Raw genomic sequence first — 18,047 nt, 5'->3', positions numbered from 1 at the left:
GCCCCGCAGCCGCTCTGCCGGCCAAGCTGCCACCCCCTGCCCCTCTCACCTCCACCCCCGCCGGGTCGCCGCAGCCGGCGCTCTCCTCCCTGCCATGCCCCGGTCCATACCACCCTCTCCCGTGGAGGAGTGCTAGCCGTGGGCCCCGCAGCCGAGAGCAGCAGGTGCGGCCGAGGAAGGAGGGAGAGGCATCTCTCCCAGGGAGGAGGAGGAGGAGGAGGAGGCAGGGCAGCCAGCACAGCAAGAAGAAGAGGGGAGGGGAAAACATGGCTGATGCCGGAGCAGCATCCTCGGCAGCATCCCGGGCATCATGATACCCAGGCGGAGATGGAGGAAGAGGGGAAAGAGGCCGAAGCCCAGGCGCTAGGCGAGTAGAGGACCCCAGGCAGAGACCGAGGCGGCCCGGCAGGCAGGAGCAGCCATGGACCACGAGTGAGTGAGCCCTGCAGAACCGTCTATGGCACCACCGACACCCAGGGCTCCAGGGATAACCGCAGCCTCACATCTGGGGTGCTGGGGGAAGAGGTGGGGCTGGCCAAAACACCCCTTTTCCCCCCTGTGCGCTCTCCTCTTTTTCACGTCCCACGCCCTTCATCTGTTATTCTGCACTTCTCCCTGACACCCAGCAAAGAGAATAAATGCACCATGGCCCCAAACAGCCCCCCAAACCCAAATAGATGACATCGTGCGTGTGGGAGAAGGGGCAGGGGGTGAGTGGCGAAAATACACACCTATATTCCATAGGTGCTCCACATTTCACCAAGCTCCACCGCCACTCTTTCGTTTTTATTCTGCTTCCACCCTCTAGGGCATGAAAAGGAAATTAATAATTTTCACGAATAGCCTCTAACCAAACAAAATGATGAGCAATGGGGAAAGCTTATATTTAACCCCCAATACCCCCTCTCACTGTCCCCTCTCCTTTGCCCTTTATTATTTTGCACCCCACTCCCTTCAGAAGCAGAGATAAGTGCACCATTTTCAATAATAGCAAACATATCGAGTGGCGCCTGGTTGTGGGGGAGACGGGGCGAAGGCAGCCCTGTTTTTTTCCCAGGCCTCTCTTACATTTTTTGTATCATTCCCAGCGGCTTGTGCCATGAAGCGGCCTTGCTGTGGCATTTAGCGCTATAAAAAAAATCACCACAAATAACACAGAAAAAAACAACTTCCCACATTCTACCCCAGCAAGGTCACTGTGCAATATCACAAACACCGTGTTGTGTGTTTTTTTTGTGCACAGTCTGTTTCTGCTGTTTTTCTCAATGATGTCGCTGGCTGTGGGCTTCACCCGATTCACAAGAAATCTGATTTTCTCTCTCCCTGTGTTTTTTTTTTTATGAATGGAAACGGATCCCATTTTGTCTCCCCGCGAGGAGGTGGGAGAAAGCAGGGGAATGGAGGAAAGGAAAAGGGGGCATCTGCCTGTGAATCAATCTTATTTGCATTCGCAGCCATTCATAAAAAAAAGGAGAAAACCGGGTCATAAAATCTGGCTGGGTGGGGATCCGCCTGGAGATGCTGGCACTGGAGCGGGGGAGGGGGTTGGGTGTCGTACCCTCAACAATGGATGGAGCCAGGTGAAATGTTCTGTCAGACCATGCCTCTCTGTCGTTGGGACCTATGATTCTTTATATATAGCTGAGGGCGATTTATAACGCGTCCAAAACCACCATCTGGCGTCGAGGGTTACTTTGCCAAATCAGTGTGTGTGTGTGTATATATATATATATATACACACACACACACATATTCTATGCAACTTCTATGTGTCTACCCATCCAGACATCCACCCATTTCTGGCCATTCATAAATGCACACATGCATCCATTCATCATCCATATTTACATGCTCCTAACCTGTATAATGTTTAACGCTTTTTATGTCTGCTCACTCTGTATGTTTGTATATCTATATGTATATATATATAAATATATATATATATATATAAATAAATATATATATATATATATATATATATATATATATATATATATATATATACACACACACACACGCACGTATATAAATTGTATCTCTTACTCTTTGGTTGAAGCGAGAATATGTATATATATATATATATATATATATATATATATATATATATATATATATATATATATATATATATATATATATATATATATATATATATATATATATATATATATTTATTTATTATATACACATTTGCATTTATTATACCCGTCCTCTCTTGTCTTCACCTGTTGTTTATTGAGAAGAAGACAAAGAAGGAAAAGGCTGGGTCACGTGACCCTCCATTCACAAGAAAAATCCTGCCCAGGGTTTTCCATTCAGACATTTGGGAAGAACAGAGGGACGAAGGCAGCGCTCGTGGGGGTGGGGGGGAGGGGGAGTGTGTGTGCCGCCGTCACGCGTTCTGCAGTTAAGGGGTGGGGGTGCGGAGGTCATTGGATGCGTACGAAGGGCCCCGTCTTTGCCCCCCACCCCGACGCGCTCTGCGAATGAGGACGTCGCATCTTCACTGTTTTTCCGCAGACGCCCGTCCAGCCGCTTCTTAAGCCTCTTTTTTGGGGTGGGGCGCAGAGGCTTCATACGCCTCCCACCCCCACAGCTCGGGGACAGATGTGCGCGGACGGTATCCATCCATCATGATGTATTATGGTGGATTCCTAACCCACCACTCCCCGCGTGAGGCTGGAGGAGGCGTGGTTTGCGAGGCCGGTTTATAAAGCCCTGGAACCCGGGGGTATTTGAACGCTCTCACTTCGGCGGAGCGGTGTGGCGATGCGAGGGCTAATGGCTATCTCCCTGGTTGCTTTATCAATGCGAGGGGGAAGCATTTCTCGGGCCATACCTTGGGGTATACCATTGATGCGGTCTTAGGAGGGGAGGAAGGAATGGAATCATGCCAGCACCAGGCTACGGAGAGGTGATGGGAAATCAGTCACCCCACCCAGGCATCATCCTTGCAACGTATATGAAATGCCAGGCTTCACCATTCAGCCATTCCCGCAGGCCTTCAGCCCTCCCCTTTTCTCCACTTCTGGAGCCAGGCACCCATCATTTGCTAAAATGCCGTTATCTTTTCCCCATGGCAACGCACAGTGCTGTGATGGGGTGGAGTTGTCTTTAGAGCTGGGGTATACACCTCTGTCTTGTGTCAGCGCAGGGTCACGACGACCCCTTGACTCTTCTCAGCAGTGTGCACAGGTCAGTGTGCACAGGTCAGTGTGGGAAATGCGCCGCTAACGTGTTCACACTGTTCACGATGCACCCATGGCTAATGTTTGTTTGGCAAACAATAAACCTCAGGCTATCGTGAGCGATGTGCAAAATGCACCTCTAGCTTGTGTACGTGTCGGGCACAGTGAACCTCTGGCTTATGTTGCCGCTGTGCATAGTCACCTCAAGCGTCTGTGAATGCGCTGCACAATGCACCACTAGGTACATTACACAGTGAACCTTAAGCTTGTGTGCATTTTGGGAATAACAGAGTTCTAGGCCGTTTTAGTGCTGTGCACAACGAGCCCTGACGCATAGTCGTACTGTGAATAAGGGATTGTGGGTAGACTTAGCACAGTGCACCACTAGTTTGTCTTGGTGCTGTGGGCAGATGTCCTCAAGCGTGTTAGTGTGATACACAATGAACTCAGAGCTGGAGAAAATAGTATAAAATACTGTTCACAACGTGCTTCTAACTTGCCTCAGTGCGGTGCACAGGGCATCTCTCATGTATGACAGTGATCTGCAAAGTGAGCCTCGGGCTTCTGTGGATTCTTATGCACGGCACAGAAGTTGGTTCCTTGCTGTGCATTGTTCGCCTCAGGCTGGGGTGAGTGCTGTGCACAATGCACGCTTGCTGGTCTCAGTGTGGTGTGAAATGCAGCTGCACGTCTTAGTGCCGTGCACCGGGCGCGCCCCCGTGACATGTGTCAGAGCTGTGCCCGGTGCACCTCAGATCTGTGTGACGGTTGTGCACAGTGCACCCTTGGCGTGCCCTCAGTGCTGTGGACAATGCTCCACTGGATTGTGCTAGTGCTGTGTTCAGTGCACTGCTGCACTGTGTCTTTCTGCATTTCTGTCGATGCAGAGCCTGTCTTGGGTCGAATCTGTGCATAGTGCACCTTTGGTTTATGGCAGTGCTGTACACGGCCCTGCCCAGCCTGTGTTAGTGCTGCCTGTTGTGTCAGTACTATGCGCATGATCCAGCGTGTCTCTGCTCAGTGTGCCGCCACTAGATTGTGTTGGTGCTGTTTACACTGCCTGCCTGGCTTGTGTTAGTGCTGTATATAGTGCGCCCAGCCTTGTGTGCCTAGTGCGGACGGCCCACCCCTAACTTGTCTCAGTTCTCTGCACAGCATCTCTCCAGCTTGTGTCATTGCTGTGCACGGGGGCAGGAGCGCAGCAAGTCGCGTGGATGCTCTGCACAATGCATCACTAACTTGCTTCAGTGCTGCGCTTAAGTCAGCGCCACAAACGATGCAGCTCTGGTTGGTTTGACTGTTTTGCACAGTGCGCCCTGGATTATTTGGGGGTTGGGCACAGTGTACCACTGAATTACGTCAGTATTGTGCATAATGCACCACTACTTCGTGTGTGCACTGCACATGGTGAGGTTCTATTTGTATTGGTGCTGTGCCTGCCTTGGATCTAAATTGTGCAAACTGCATGCTTGGTTTGTGACCATGCTGCACATGACTTGTTGGGTTGTGTGAAGTGCATAGTACACACCAGGCTGTTAGTTCTGTGCATAGTGCCAATATCAGCCCGCACACCATCCCCCCCAAATGAACAATATCCCCATCATAAGAATTGGACAAGACAACTTGTTGTTGGGAAAAAGTAGTCGCAGGTTTATTAGCATATCATTGCTAAGACATGGTGGGTTAACTTACAGATGATCCAAAGGCAAGCCGCCCCTCGCAGCTTGCCACCTGATAGGCCAAGTAGCCCGCGGCCTTGGCCATACGGTGCTTAGCGGTTGTGGTGAGAGGGTAGCCCCTCACCTGTCCGGTGAACCATTGGTCCACCCTCTAGCTCACACCCCCCCCCTACGAGGGGCGGAGCGGTCAAGCAACCCCCGGTTGTCCAGGTAACCAACCGCCCGTAGGATAACGGGGCGCCGTCGTACCCCCAGGGTCCACCGCACGGATCTCCCAGGGATAATAGGCCTCAGCAGCACCCTTTGTGCTTCTGCCTAGGGTACTCCTAAGTACCTTTCGCCTCTGGATCATCATGTAACTCCTCCTGCAACACAAATAACAAGTATTAAAACATAGCACCCCCCCCCGCCACCTGAGATGTAGGGTAAGCGGCAGGGAGGGCAACATCGAGGGCAGTCAGAAACAAAGAGACTGCTCTGAGGCGGGGAGAAGACATAAGTACCGTGTCCACTCCCGCCCCCCAATAAAGCGCCATGACGTCATGGCAGCGGCCCCCCGGCCGCTGGACACCGGAGGGCTGGTGCGCCTGCTATCTTGTGGCACTACGGTGCCCGCCCTCTTATGAGGGTCACCTGCGGCTCCGTGTCGGGCGGCCTGCATAGTGCCAATATCAGCCCGCACACCATCCCCCCCAAATGAACAATATCCCCATCATAAGAATTGGACAAGACAACTTGTTGTTGGGAAAAAGTAGTCGCAGGTTTATTAGCATATCATTGCTAAGACATGGTGGGTTAACTTACAGATGATCCAAAGGCAAGCCGCCCCTCGCAGCTTGCCACCTGATAGGCCAAGTAGCCCGCGGCCTTGGCCATACGGTGCTTAGCGGTTGTGGTGAGAGGGTAGCCCCTCACCTGTCCGGTGAACCATTGGTCCACCCTCTAGCTCACACCCCCCCCCTACGAGGGGCGGAGCGGTCAAGCAACCCCCGGTTGTCCAGGTAACCAACCGCCCGTAGGATAACGGGGCGCCGTCGTACCCCCAGGGTCCACCGCACGGATCTCCCAGGGATAATAGGCCTCAGCAGCACCCTTTGTGCTTCTGCCTAGGGTACTCCTAAGTACCTTTCGCCTCTGGATCATCATGTAACTCCTCCACAGCCCTAAATGTGGCGACCGTCACAGGCAGGGCCCCCCACCATAACTACCTCCTATATGCAGCCTGCAGAGCTTAGAGCCTCCTGAATGTCCAGAAGAAATAAGTCCATGCCTAGATTGGACAGGTGGACACCGTCTTCGTCAAGGCACCCGGGGGCTTTGGCATGGAGTTCCCCGTGCCTGATAAAACCAAAACCCATCCGCTCCGCGAACTTACGCATGGCGCAATTTACTTTTCTCCGCGCCCCCTCTATCGCCTGCGCAGAGCGAGCACCTATCCAGAGCCGGCGTGGTGTGATCTCAGACCACCAAAGATCGCAAGGACCCAATAAGTTGCTGATTTTGGTGATTATTACTTTCATGTCTCTTAGGAGAAATCTTTTCCCCAGGCACGGCAGGTCGTACCCTCCCACGTGCAGGATGAGCACATCCGGGGGCTGAGCATTCCCTTTTAGTTCGTGTGTTAGCAAGCCCAGCACCCCGCTCCATCTTAGGCCAGTGACTCCACGCCAAACAAATTGAGTTTCGCTAAACCCATGCTTCCACTTTCTCTGTTCTGCCCAAAGGGCCAACCTGGAAACCCCCTCGTGTCCCAGCACCCAGACCGTTGTTCCTGGTGAATAAAGAGAAGTTTTGTATGTAATTCTTTATTAACACACACAAATTACACTGTCAAGATTACCATACTGCAAACAAAACTCGTCGAAACATTATAAAGGGGACATGGCCCCGGGTGTCCAATATACACAATCCTTTTCCACAATTATGACAACATATCTGGCATTTCTCTCCACTGTATGTTACTGTCTGGTCTTATATATCTCTTGTAACAATCAGAAGACCATCTCCCCAACTGTTTAATACCTTCCACCTGTACCCCTTCTGAGGATGCAGTTGTGGCTGCACCTATGCGGAAGGAGTGGGAACTGTACTTTTTGCCCACCGTTGAGACACCTGCTGCACCCAAGCATGCGTGCATTACGTGATCCACCTGGAATTTGGTCAATGGCGTGCCATCTGCATGTAAGAGGAGGTAACCCATACCGGGTGGACGAATGGCAAGGTAAGCCGACAGAAGGCTCACTGGGCAAAACTTGGGCGCGCCTAGGCTTTTGAGCCACAATTCTATACCCCTGCCCCTCTGATCAGTCTTGGATTGGCGCAGAGTAATCTTCATCATGTCTCCTAAGACCCGGACGTCCTGCCGTGACAGCGCTACCCCTGACATGTCCTGCTTGGACTTTGCAACCAGCTCAGAGATTCTGAACGCGCCAAAAAAGGCTAGGCTAAACGCAGCTGCAAACAGGGCCGACTCATAATCGGACGAAGTGACCTGGGGCAAACACAGTATCATCCTCTGTAGAGTGGCAAAGTCAATAGGCGATCTGCTATCAGGCGCTCTATGTTCTCTCCTAGCCCATCCCTTCAATGCTGCCCTGGTCACAAACGCCCTGGTAGGGTCCGCCTGTCCTAACAACTTTGCTTTGTGGCTGATGGCTGCTATGTGTCCAGAGATCCACGAATGGCTCTTGTTATTGTCTTTCGCCCACAGGATGAAGGCCTGCACTTTCAATTCTGCCGCATCCCCAGCCACTTCCCACTCTCCGACAGTGGCGCAAAATTTTTTAACACAAGCCTTGTATCTGTTCACAGTGTTCTGAGCCAAGGACATCTCCCCTAAGGCCCTCATCCTCTTTACCACTTCAGCAGGTACCATAGATGCGCAGGGAAAGGGGTGGCTTCCTCTCTCGCTCTCGGCCAGGCTTCTCGGAACCGTTGCCACTGAAAACGAGAGAGAGCGTCAGCAGCGATGTTCTTGATGCCCTGAATGTGCCGCGCCCTGCATTCAACATTGTTATACAAGCAAGTCCGCACCAGCTCGCGCAGCAAACAAAGCACCAAAGGGCAAGAGGCAGAGTGGGAGTTGATGGCCTGAACCACTGCTAAATTATCCGACCACAGCAGAACTCTTTTGGCGGACAGGATTGTGGGCCAAAGGTGGAAGGCCACCACAATGGGGAAGAGTTCCAACACTGTGATCTTACTCGTCACTTTTCTCTTGATCCATGCATTGGGCCACTTCTCTGCGCACCACTCCCTGTCTAGAATGGCCCCAAATCCGTGCCTGCCAGAAGCATCCGTGAACATAGCGAGGTCGGGGCTGCCCGCCCAGGGAGCCCTCCATATCACTGCCCCATTGAAATTCCGCAGGAACTCTGCCCACATTGCCAAGTCATGTTGGATACCCTTGCTTAGCTTGACCATGTGGTGCTTTTTGGAGATGTTGGCAGTGGCCCTAGCAAGTCTCCTGGCAAATACCCTACCTGCTGGAATTATTCTAGCAGCAAAGTTGAGCAGGCCTAGGATACCCTGTATACAGGTCAGGGAAGCTTTGTCCAGCCCTACCAGTGCCTGAATCTTGCTGGACAGGTCGCGCACCTTCTCTTCCGGTAATCTGGATTCCCCTGCAATGGTGTCAATCTCTATGCCCAGAAAGGTCAGAATTTGGGCTGGGCCGACTGTCTTACCAGGAGCCAGGGGGATCCCCAGGTGGTCTGTAAGGCGGACGAAATCCGCCAGGGCCTGTGAGCACCGCTGTGTCCCGTCATTCCCGATGAAAAGAAAGTCATCCAAGTAATGAGTCACCCCTTCTACACCACATGTGTCTTGGAGTGCCCATTGCAAAAAACAACTGAAAGTTTCAAAGTATGCACAGGACACAGCGCAACCCATGGGCATGCATTTGTCAAAGTAAAACATGCCGTCGAGCTTGAAACCTAGTAAGTGATAGCTGCTCGGGTGGACTGGTAGTAACCTGAAAGCCGATTCGATGTCCGCTTTGGCCAACCAGGCCCCTCTGCCCGCTCTCCTGACCAGATCCAATGCTACATCCAGCGTGGCATAAGACACAGAGCATGCTTCCACATCCAGCCCGTCATTGACCGAAGCCCCTTTCGGGTAGGAGAGGTGGTGTATCAGCCTGAAGGCACCTGGTTCCTTTTTGGGCACGACCCCCAAGGGAGATACAACAAAGTTCTCTAAAGGTGGGTCCAGGAAAGGGCCTCCCACTCTGCCCAGCGCTCTCTCTTTCTCCACCTTTGCCCTCACTACCTCTGGTTGCTCCCTAGCAGATTTTAAGTTATCAGCGTCCCTGCTTCCCAGCGGACCCGAGTAAGGGATCCTGAAACCTTCCTGGAAACCAGCTAGCAGCAAGCGGCTGTCAGCCTCTAAGGGGTAACGCCTTAGTAAAGGAGTAATGTTGTCAATGATCACGGGGGATCCTCCCAGCGGCACCGGCCGGCCCGTAGTAATAGAGGGAGAGGGAGTGACTGGGAAATTGGTGCGCTCCGAACGCTCGCTGCTGTGCAAAGGATGAGAAAAGGATGGTGTGACAGTAGACACAAAACCTGGGGAGCTGATGCCTGACCTCAACTTACTGTCCACCCTTGCTAGCTGGCTGTGCATTTTGTTTTGAATGGCAAGAGGTGGAGGTGGCGGGGTGGGGTCCCCCACATGTGCTACATGCGTGGACAAATTTGCATGTTTTCCCCCAGGAGCACGACCCATTGTTAAACAGGCGACAGGTCCCGGGCGGAGACCGTTTGAAACCCCCTCTGGCACCTCCTCCTCTGCGGCCCCCTCGAAAGGAATGCTTACCTTTGCCCCGGAAAAAGGAAGATCCCCCCATGAAAGCCTGCCCATTGGAAGTTTTGCTACTAACACCCCCCGGAAGCTGACCCCGTGCTCCCATGTGCTCCATCCAGAGCTGCACCTCCTTCTGATCCCAGCTCATCTCTGGGCACTGCGACATTTTCCTACGGAACTCCCTGTCATAGTTGAGCCACCCGCTTCCACCCCATTTCAATGCCTCATTGTGTATGATCCTGGAGTATTGAACAAGGCCTGGGCCCTGCTCGGGAAAGCGCTCCATAGTGACAGAAGCTAGGATTGAGAAAGCCTCCAACCAGTTAGAAATGTTCTTCTCAGGCCAAGGCTGGTACTTTACCTTTTTATCCTCCTCCTTAACACCAAATTTCCTAGCATCCAAACCTTCCTGACCTAACATGAGAAGTGTGAAAATGTCAATGAACTCACGTCTCCAGATGGCCTCTTTGGCAGCCTGGGGTACCTGCCAGGCCAGAGAGCATCGCCCCGAGAGGAGCGGAGCCGTGGTGATCGCAGGGACCGGAGTGGGTATGGGTACAACAGGCGAGGTGCTGGTGACAGGAGGCCCCCCCGAGTGAACGCTAGATGAACCAGAGGGAGGGGTGGGAACCATAGCGGTGGCTGCAGGAGGAGCTGTGGGGGAGTTCACGGGCGGCGCCCCACTCAACGCCCCTTTAGAGGTCGTGGGAGCCCCAGGTGGTGAAGGAACAAGTACTGAAACCCCCTGCTTCGGGGCCTGCAAAGAAGACCAAACAGTGGAGGCTGCCGGAACAGAGCTCCCGGCTGTCGAGCCGCTAGCGACAGGTAACCCCCCTTGTAAGCGTTCAAAGAAATTGTTCAACGAGTCCAAGACTTTTGTCAAATCGTCTTTGGTAGCAAAATTACCTTGAGTCGCCTGATTGTCCTTAGGGAGAGCAGGAGACGGTGGCGCAGAGCTCGCCCCCAGCGACTGGACCTCCCGGGGGGTCGCCACCGACTTGCTACGAGTCATAGGCAACGATTCCAAGGGGAAATCCCTAATAGCCGGCTTCCTGATCCGCTTGGGTCTGGATGGAGCGGCATCAGTATTGTTCACCGTGTCGGACGACTGGGATTCCACCGGGCAACCCGAATCCTCTGGCTCTGGGGTGTTTAATAAGCTCTGTGCCCAAGCCAGGCCCTTCAGTTTGGCCAGCTCCAGGAAGTCAGCCCACACTGCATCTTGGGAGGTGCCCGGCAACGAGTCCTCCACCTGGGTGCTCTCTTGGAAGATGGGAGGGGAGCTTTGGCTGTCCATTCCGACTTCTCAACGCTCGCAGGGATCTAAGGATAAAAATGGGGATCAGCCACAATACACAAATGACATAAGAACCTGGCCTTCCTGTGAAGCCACCAGTGCGTGTCCCACACCCTTCCATACTTACATCCCAGTGATGCGAAAATTGGGAAGGGAGTTTTGAGCGATTGGAGGAACTCCGAGAATGCGAGTGAGAAGGGCTATGGAGGGAAAAAGCGGGCATTAGTTGTCGCACTAGTAAGTGACAGTTTCGAAGATCACAACCGACTTGTCCCCTCTCCCCTGCTGCGTGAACATTGTTGTCTCTCCATGTCCAGCCCCCCATTGCCACGTTCTACCCGTATACCTGTGTCAATAACAGTAGGATCCAACTCTCGCACCCGTTGACCTTCCGCTGTTGATTTTACTTGTAATCTAAAAGACAAAGCACAGCGTCAAAACATTTCTCCTACTACATAGCAACGCCCTCCTTCGCCTGTAGTGCTCCCTCCTCAGGTGCCTTGCCCCTTTACTTCCGCTCCTTCCAATCCGGTCCTCACCAGCTGGCCCCACTCAGTCCTGAAAAATATGGATGTTAGAGGAACCTTATATGAACTACGAGACAATCCCTTGCAGCTCTCATGCATTATTTAACTAAATTGTGTACACCAACGGAATCCCCCGTTATTGATATGGGGAAACCTGTTAACTTGCACCTGCACCTGAAGACGTGGACGCAACCCCTTCGCTGACCGTCGCACTCCTCGCCCAGTGCCAAGTGCCACCGGGCATGAACTACCCGGGGAAAATTACCGTTCATTTACACAAACCGGCTGTAATATGACGATGCCGCACCTGCACGGTCCCCAATATCAGCACACGTATGCGACCTAGGCATAAGCCTGCAGAAGAACCCGGGAGGTGCACTGCCCCGGAGCCGCAATGTCTACACGGGAGCTAACCCGCGAGTTCTGAATCCGGAGTGCCGGACTATAGCCGAAACGCGAAACAGTCGTGCAAGTGTGCACGGGGCAGGATGCAGCGCGGCACGCGCGCAATGGCCGGTTGACGGGCAGAAAACCACCCCTTGCCTGCCCGGCCATGAGAGCAAAGTTTAACTTAGATTGTGTGCACATACTGCACCCCGGGGCCGCGGGATGGGGGCTCGAGCTCGGTTGCCGTCGTCGCGCTCGGTTGCCGGCGTCGCCTGCAAAGTGTATGAAGGATGTCTCTAGATGCAAAATGCTCGGCAGGATGAGGCTCGGGGTCCACTCCCCGGCATCTACACGCAACTCTAAACACCCCTTCATCCGGGATTTTGTGCCCGGCCGTTACTGAAAGGGAACGGACCTGTGTTTGTTTCACTCACATTCCAAGGCTATATTTTAATTAATTATCGTGCGGACGGGATGCACTCCTTCATTTTCCAAAGTTATATATGCTTGTGCTGTCTTTTTATTCATGCGTACAAACTTGGTAAAATGTCTTGCCCAGTCGGCACTGACATTCAGTCTCGTATAAATAACTTCATGTTTCATCCTTAAACCACATTCAGTCTAGGTACTTATATTCCCGTCTATGTTCTATCAGTAGCCAGCCAGCGCCCCCCTTCGTCGTAATGCCAGAGGTGGAGGTAACAAAATGGCCGCTCACCCCGCCCCTCCCCCTTGGCCGGGCAGGTCAAGACCCTCAAAAAATGGCCGTAGGGGCGCTTGACCCTCGTGGCCGGTATGCAACCATGCCGAGTAAACGCACCACGCATGACAACTACCTCGCGCGCTCGGAAGACACTGCACGACAGCTTCGAACTCCCATCAAAGTATTTCCAAAGCAGCGCCAGTGCCCTCCCCCCCGAACGCCAGCCCCTAGCACACCGTGCGAACTACAGGTACACTGTAGCGACCACAGCAAAATGCTTATGCTTAATAGAACCACCACCATCGCTGTCCTAAGGAAGAAGCCTTAAGAGCGCTACCCCCATCGAAGCTCCTAAACGCCAGACCCAGGGCCGGAGATAGCGCGCATGGACTGCACCACTGCCTACACATTCCTTGAATACCATACCAGACCCGCCCTACCATCGAAAACAGATCTGTAACACACAAGGAGAACAGAGCTATCCACATCGCGCCCCGCGCCCCTGCGGACACATTAATTCAACACTCATAAGAGACCCGCCAGACATTAGAAATCTGATCTGTACACCACGCGCCCCAGCGCCACTGAGGAAACCTTAATTAAACACCCGTAAGAGACCTGCCCCTCAATTGAGAACAGATCTGCACCCCTCGCGCCACTGAGGAAACATTAATTAAATACCCGTAAGCGACCTGCCCCACAATTGAGAACAGATCTGTACACTTCGCGCCCCTGCGCCACTGAGGACACATTAATCAAAATACACATAAGAGGCCCGCCCCACTATAGAGAACAGATCTATACCCTTCGTGCCCCAGCAGACCCGCCCCCCAAACGAGAACAGATCTACACACATCGCGCCCCAGCGACATTGAGGACCTTAATTAAATACCCCTACGAGACCCGCCCCACAATAGCGAACAGGTCTACACACATCGCGCCCCAGCGCCATAGAGGACACATTAATTACATACACATAAGAGACCCGCCCCACAATAGCGAACAGATCTATACACATCGCGCCCCAGTGCCATTGAGGACACCTTAATTAAATACCCCTAAGAGACCCGCCCCACACTAGCGAACAGATCTATACACATTGCGCCCCAGCGCCATTGAGGACACATTAAGTAAATACCCATCAGAGACCCGCCCCACACTAGCGAACAGATCTATACACATTGCGCCCCAGCGCCATTGAGGACACATTAAATAAATACACATAAGAGACCCGCCCCACACTAGCGAACAGATCTATACACATTGCGCCCCAGCGCCATTGAGGACACATTAAGTAAATACACATAAGAGACCCGCCCCACACTAGCGAACAGATCTATACACATCGCGCCCCAGCGCCCTTGAGAACACATTAAGCAAATACACATAAGAGACCCGCCCCCAATAGCGAACAGATAGAGAACAAATCCTAACACATCGCGCCCCCAGCGCCATTAAGGACACATTACTTAAATGCAATGAAAGTTAAGCAGAAGACAATGAAAGTTAAGCAGAAACATAATAGCTCTTCCACACCACCTAATGCAACAGATGTATTGCCGCCCTGATGTACGGAGACAAACCCCGATAGGAATAAATACTGCCCCCCCAACCCGGTGCCCAGCCCCCCAGCCCCCACAGCCACATAGCCAGGCAGGCCTAAGAACAATGCAAAAGTCACCCCATACTTACTGCTATAGCAAACCCCAGCTAACGCTCCCACGCCCACACCCTGGCACACATTCCCCAAGCCCCATAACAGCGCTTGAACGCCAGCCACAAGGCCCGGAGACACCACCGGGCGGGGTGAAAAGGTCACTCACCTCCAGGCCTGGGCACCAACATCGAGGGCAGTCAGAAACAAAGAGACTGCTCTGAGGCGGGGAGAAGACATAAGTACCGTGTCCACTCCCGCCCCCCAATAAAGCGCCATGACGTCATGGCAGCGGCCCCCCGGCCGCTGGACACCGGAGGGCTGGTGCGCCTGCTATCTTGTGGCACTACGGTGCCCGCCCTCTTATGAGGGTCACCTGCGGCTCCGTGTCGGGCGGCCTGCATAATGCATGTCGGCCTTGTATGAATGCTGCACAGAGTGCACTAATCTGAGCCTTTTCTCAGGGCTCTGTACAGTTCCACTCATGGATATGTCTGTGCTGTGCACACTGCATCACTAGCTTGTGTGAATGTTGGGCACTTAGCACGCCTGGCCTGTCTCAAGTGCAACATTGCATTGGCAGTGCAGTGAAGAAAGCATTGCCACTTTGTATGCGGACTTTGCATGGTGAGTCCCTATTCAGGCTGGTACTGTGCTAGCCTTGGCCCTAAATGGTGAACCATGCCCCTTTTTTGGGTCGTGTCTATGCTGCACAGGACGCTATGCTGGCTTGTGTTAGTGCTGTACACATTTCTCCCCTCCAGTGTATGAATGTGACAAACAGTACATAGTGCTCCTCCGACTTGCATTAGTGGTGCACACTATTCACGTCAGCCTTTTGTGCATACTGGGCACAATGCTCCTTGTGTCAGTGCTGTGGACAATGCATATCAGGCATAACTGAATGGTGCACCACATGTCAGTCTCACAGTTGCACACAAAAGAGCTCTGACTGTGTGAATGGTGTGCACAATGCACCTTAACTTGTCTCACAGTGCACAGTGCCCCTCTGAAGCATTTCAGGGTTGTGCAGCTTCTGTGAATGGTGTACACTTGGCAAATCTGGCTTGTCCCAGTGCTGTTTGCACTGCCCCCCTGCCTTATGTCAGTGCTGTGCGCCCATGGATAGTTTCAGTGTCGTGCACAACGGAATTGTGTCAGTGCTGTGCTGAAAGCACTGCTACTTTGTTTATCCACTGAGAATGCTGTTGTTCTTGCCCTGGATATTTATTATGCAGTACACACCCTTGGTTTTTATCCTTGCGGTACATGTTACTTCCCTAGCTTGTCTTAGTAGTGTCCACTATGCACCTCTGACTTGTGGTAATGCTGTGCACAGTTCAGCTCAGACCGTGGTAATACTGTGCACAGTGCATCTCTAGTTGGTCTCAGTTCAACTTTATTTGGATACAATAGTACCCATAAAAGCACACAAACCACAAATACAGTACAGCAATCATCAGAAAAAAACCAAAAAACAATATACAGGTTTCAAAAGTGCATTGTGCAAAACTATCCAACGTATCAATACGTATTTGGATGCAAGTACCCATAAAGTACACCAAACATGAGTTCGATACAGTACTCATTAGGGAGGATAAAAAGTACAGTATGCAAAATTCGAAAGTGCCATATGCCAAACTGTCCAATATATCAGTGTTTTTAACTTTTTGGGATCAGTTCACAGGTTATATCATGCAATGTCAAGGGGCCATCATAGATCTCCTCGCCCTTATTGCTGTTTTTAAGAAAGTGCCAGTGCGAAAGATACGATCAGCATCAACCAAGTCCAATATTAAACGATACGCTACCCCCAAGGTGATTGGTCTTCTTTTATAAAAATAAGGATATAAAAACTGCTTAGAATAGTTAATATAATAATTGCAGAAAAATATAAAATGCATAATAGTTTGCTCACTCCTCCCGTCACAAGGACACACATTAAAATTCAGATTTGGGCTATAGCCAAGTGGGAAGCAGAGTGCAAATTGAATCGTGCCTGCTCTTAGTGGAACAGTAAACTGGTTTCCCAGCGGCTCATTGGTAGGGTCAGATACACATGAAGCGGATGGCAATAATGTTCAATAGCCATGTAGTTATGAACAGTTGGCTTTCTTGCCTCTACCAATTCCCGCTCCTAGGTGGTCTCAATGTTGTGCATAGTACACCTATAACTTGGTTCAGTATTCTGCATAGTGGCCTGCAGGCATGTAAATGCAGAGCACAATGCAGTACTGTTTGTCTCATTACTGTGCATAATAACGTTCATGCTTGTGTAAGTGTTGTACACATTGCACTTCAAGGTTGTCTCACTGTAGTGCAGAGTGTGCAGTGTCTCGCTTATGCCAGTGCTGTGCACAGTGCCTCATCGGACTGTGTGGAAGATGTTCACCTTGCTCTCCTGCCTTGTCTCTTTGCTGTGAACAATAGAATTGTGTCAACGATGCAGAAAGTACTACTGCTTTGTGTATGCATTGTGCATGGCGAACCTCTATTTGTGTTGGTGCTGCGCGTGCCTTTGATCTAAATTGTGCACAATACACTTTGTTGATGTTAGTGTTGTACTTGATGCTACCCTTGCTTGAGTTGGTGCTGTTCATGCTCCAGCCCTGCCCGGCATTGTGCAGGTTATGTCTAAGGTCTGTGGCGTGCACAACTGTTGCACCAGCATTGTAATTCAACTTTAAAAAAAATCTTGACTGTGCCTTATGCCCCCATGGCATGGGTGGCCACAATGCAGGATGCACTCCAGGCTTGAGCTCATGGTATGCGACATGGACTCCTGGATGTGGCGGTGCTGTGCACAGTGAACCCCTGCTGAGCATTATGCTCCTACGATTTCTGGTGACACTGTGCATACAGCACCCCTAGCTTGTGACTTCCCAGTGCACAAAAATGTTGCTGCTGTGCACAGTGTATACCTAACGTATATACGCCCTATGTATGATTCACTCCTGCTTGTGCCTGAACTATACATGGAACACCCTTATCTTGTTCCTGCATTGTGAATTATGCTCCCTTTGCTTGTGATAGCTGTTAGTGTGACCACCAGTGATTTGTATCAATTACACAGAAGGATCACTTGGCTTTTGTTGCTTGTTGTTGATGTTGTCATATGCATCCCTAGTGGTCTGAGAGATGTTGGACCTTTGACTTGTCAGTGAAAGAAGGGGGTTCCCCAATGGGCTTTAAGGAGGTGGGCAGGCTGTAGGGGGGAAAAAAACTGAGAATAGAACAAAAGAAAGCAACCCTGCCTTGTGATATAATGGTCCTAAGGGTAGGATCCAAGCAATATATATGGGGTGATTTATCTAGGAGCCAGCATTGCACATGACAGGAAACGGGTCAATCCAAGTATACTCAAAGAAGATATTTAGAATATATATATATTTTTATTTTTTTTATATTCTTTGAATTGATGTAGCAAGAAGGTACAAAAATAGATTGCATTTTAAATCCACATAATATTTTTTAGAACATCAAAAAACATACATTGGTGAGGGGAGAGATAAAAAGAGGGAAAATTCATCCTACATTGTGACCTACCCAGTAACATACCACACTTCAATCATACTCTCATACTTACTAATTTCAATTCAATCAACCTAATATTCTATCATTCAACTTTCATTCTTCCATTCATTCGTATAGTCCTGGTGTGTGCAACACAGAGATGGTGAATTTGTTGCACAAATCAGGATGTTATTCCAGGCGGCAGATGACATATACACGGGTCCTGATGGATATAGGACAGTATGCCGTATTCCTGGAAACACAAGCCGACGCGCGTTTCGGTGACAGGCCAGTGG

At 51.2% G+C, this 18,047-nt stretch overlaps 2 protein-coding genes across 2 annotated transcripts in view; one reads left to right on the top strand and one right to left on the bottom strand.

The window, feature by feature from the left end:
• The first annotated feature begins 283 nt into the window (after window positions 1-283).
• Window positions 284-18,047, top strand: part of LOC147692435 (sprouty-related, EVH1 domain-containing protein 2-like) — a 175,116-nt gene continuing 157,352 nt past the window's right edge. Inside the window, exon 1 of the mRNA XM_086938641.1 lies at window positions 284-432. Within this exon, the coding sequence (XP_086794767.1) occupies window positions 422-432 (11 nt within the window). The 5' untranslated portion in view covers window positions 284-421. The remainder of the gene's footprint in view (window positions 433-18,047) is intronic.
• Window positions 9,459-10,967, bottom strand: LOC147692436 (uncharacterized). Its single transcript, XM_086937524.1, has one exon. The coding sequence runs from the start codon at window positions 10,965-10,967 to the stop codon at window positions 9,459-9,461; it is 1,509 nt and encodes a 502-aa protein (XP_086793650.1).

The sequence above is a fragment of the Lissotriton vulgaris genome, chromosome 9 (genome assembly GCF_964263255.1).
Source record: "Lissotriton vulgaris chromosome 9, aLisVul1.2, whole genome shotgun sequence".
NCBI classification, from domain to species: domain Eukaryota; kingdom Metazoa; phylum Chordata; class Amphibia; order Caudata; family Salamandridae; genus Lissotriton; species Lissotriton vulgaris.
Note: the sequence above shows the minus strand (reverse complement) of the source record. Positions and strands in the feature narration are given on the sequence as shown.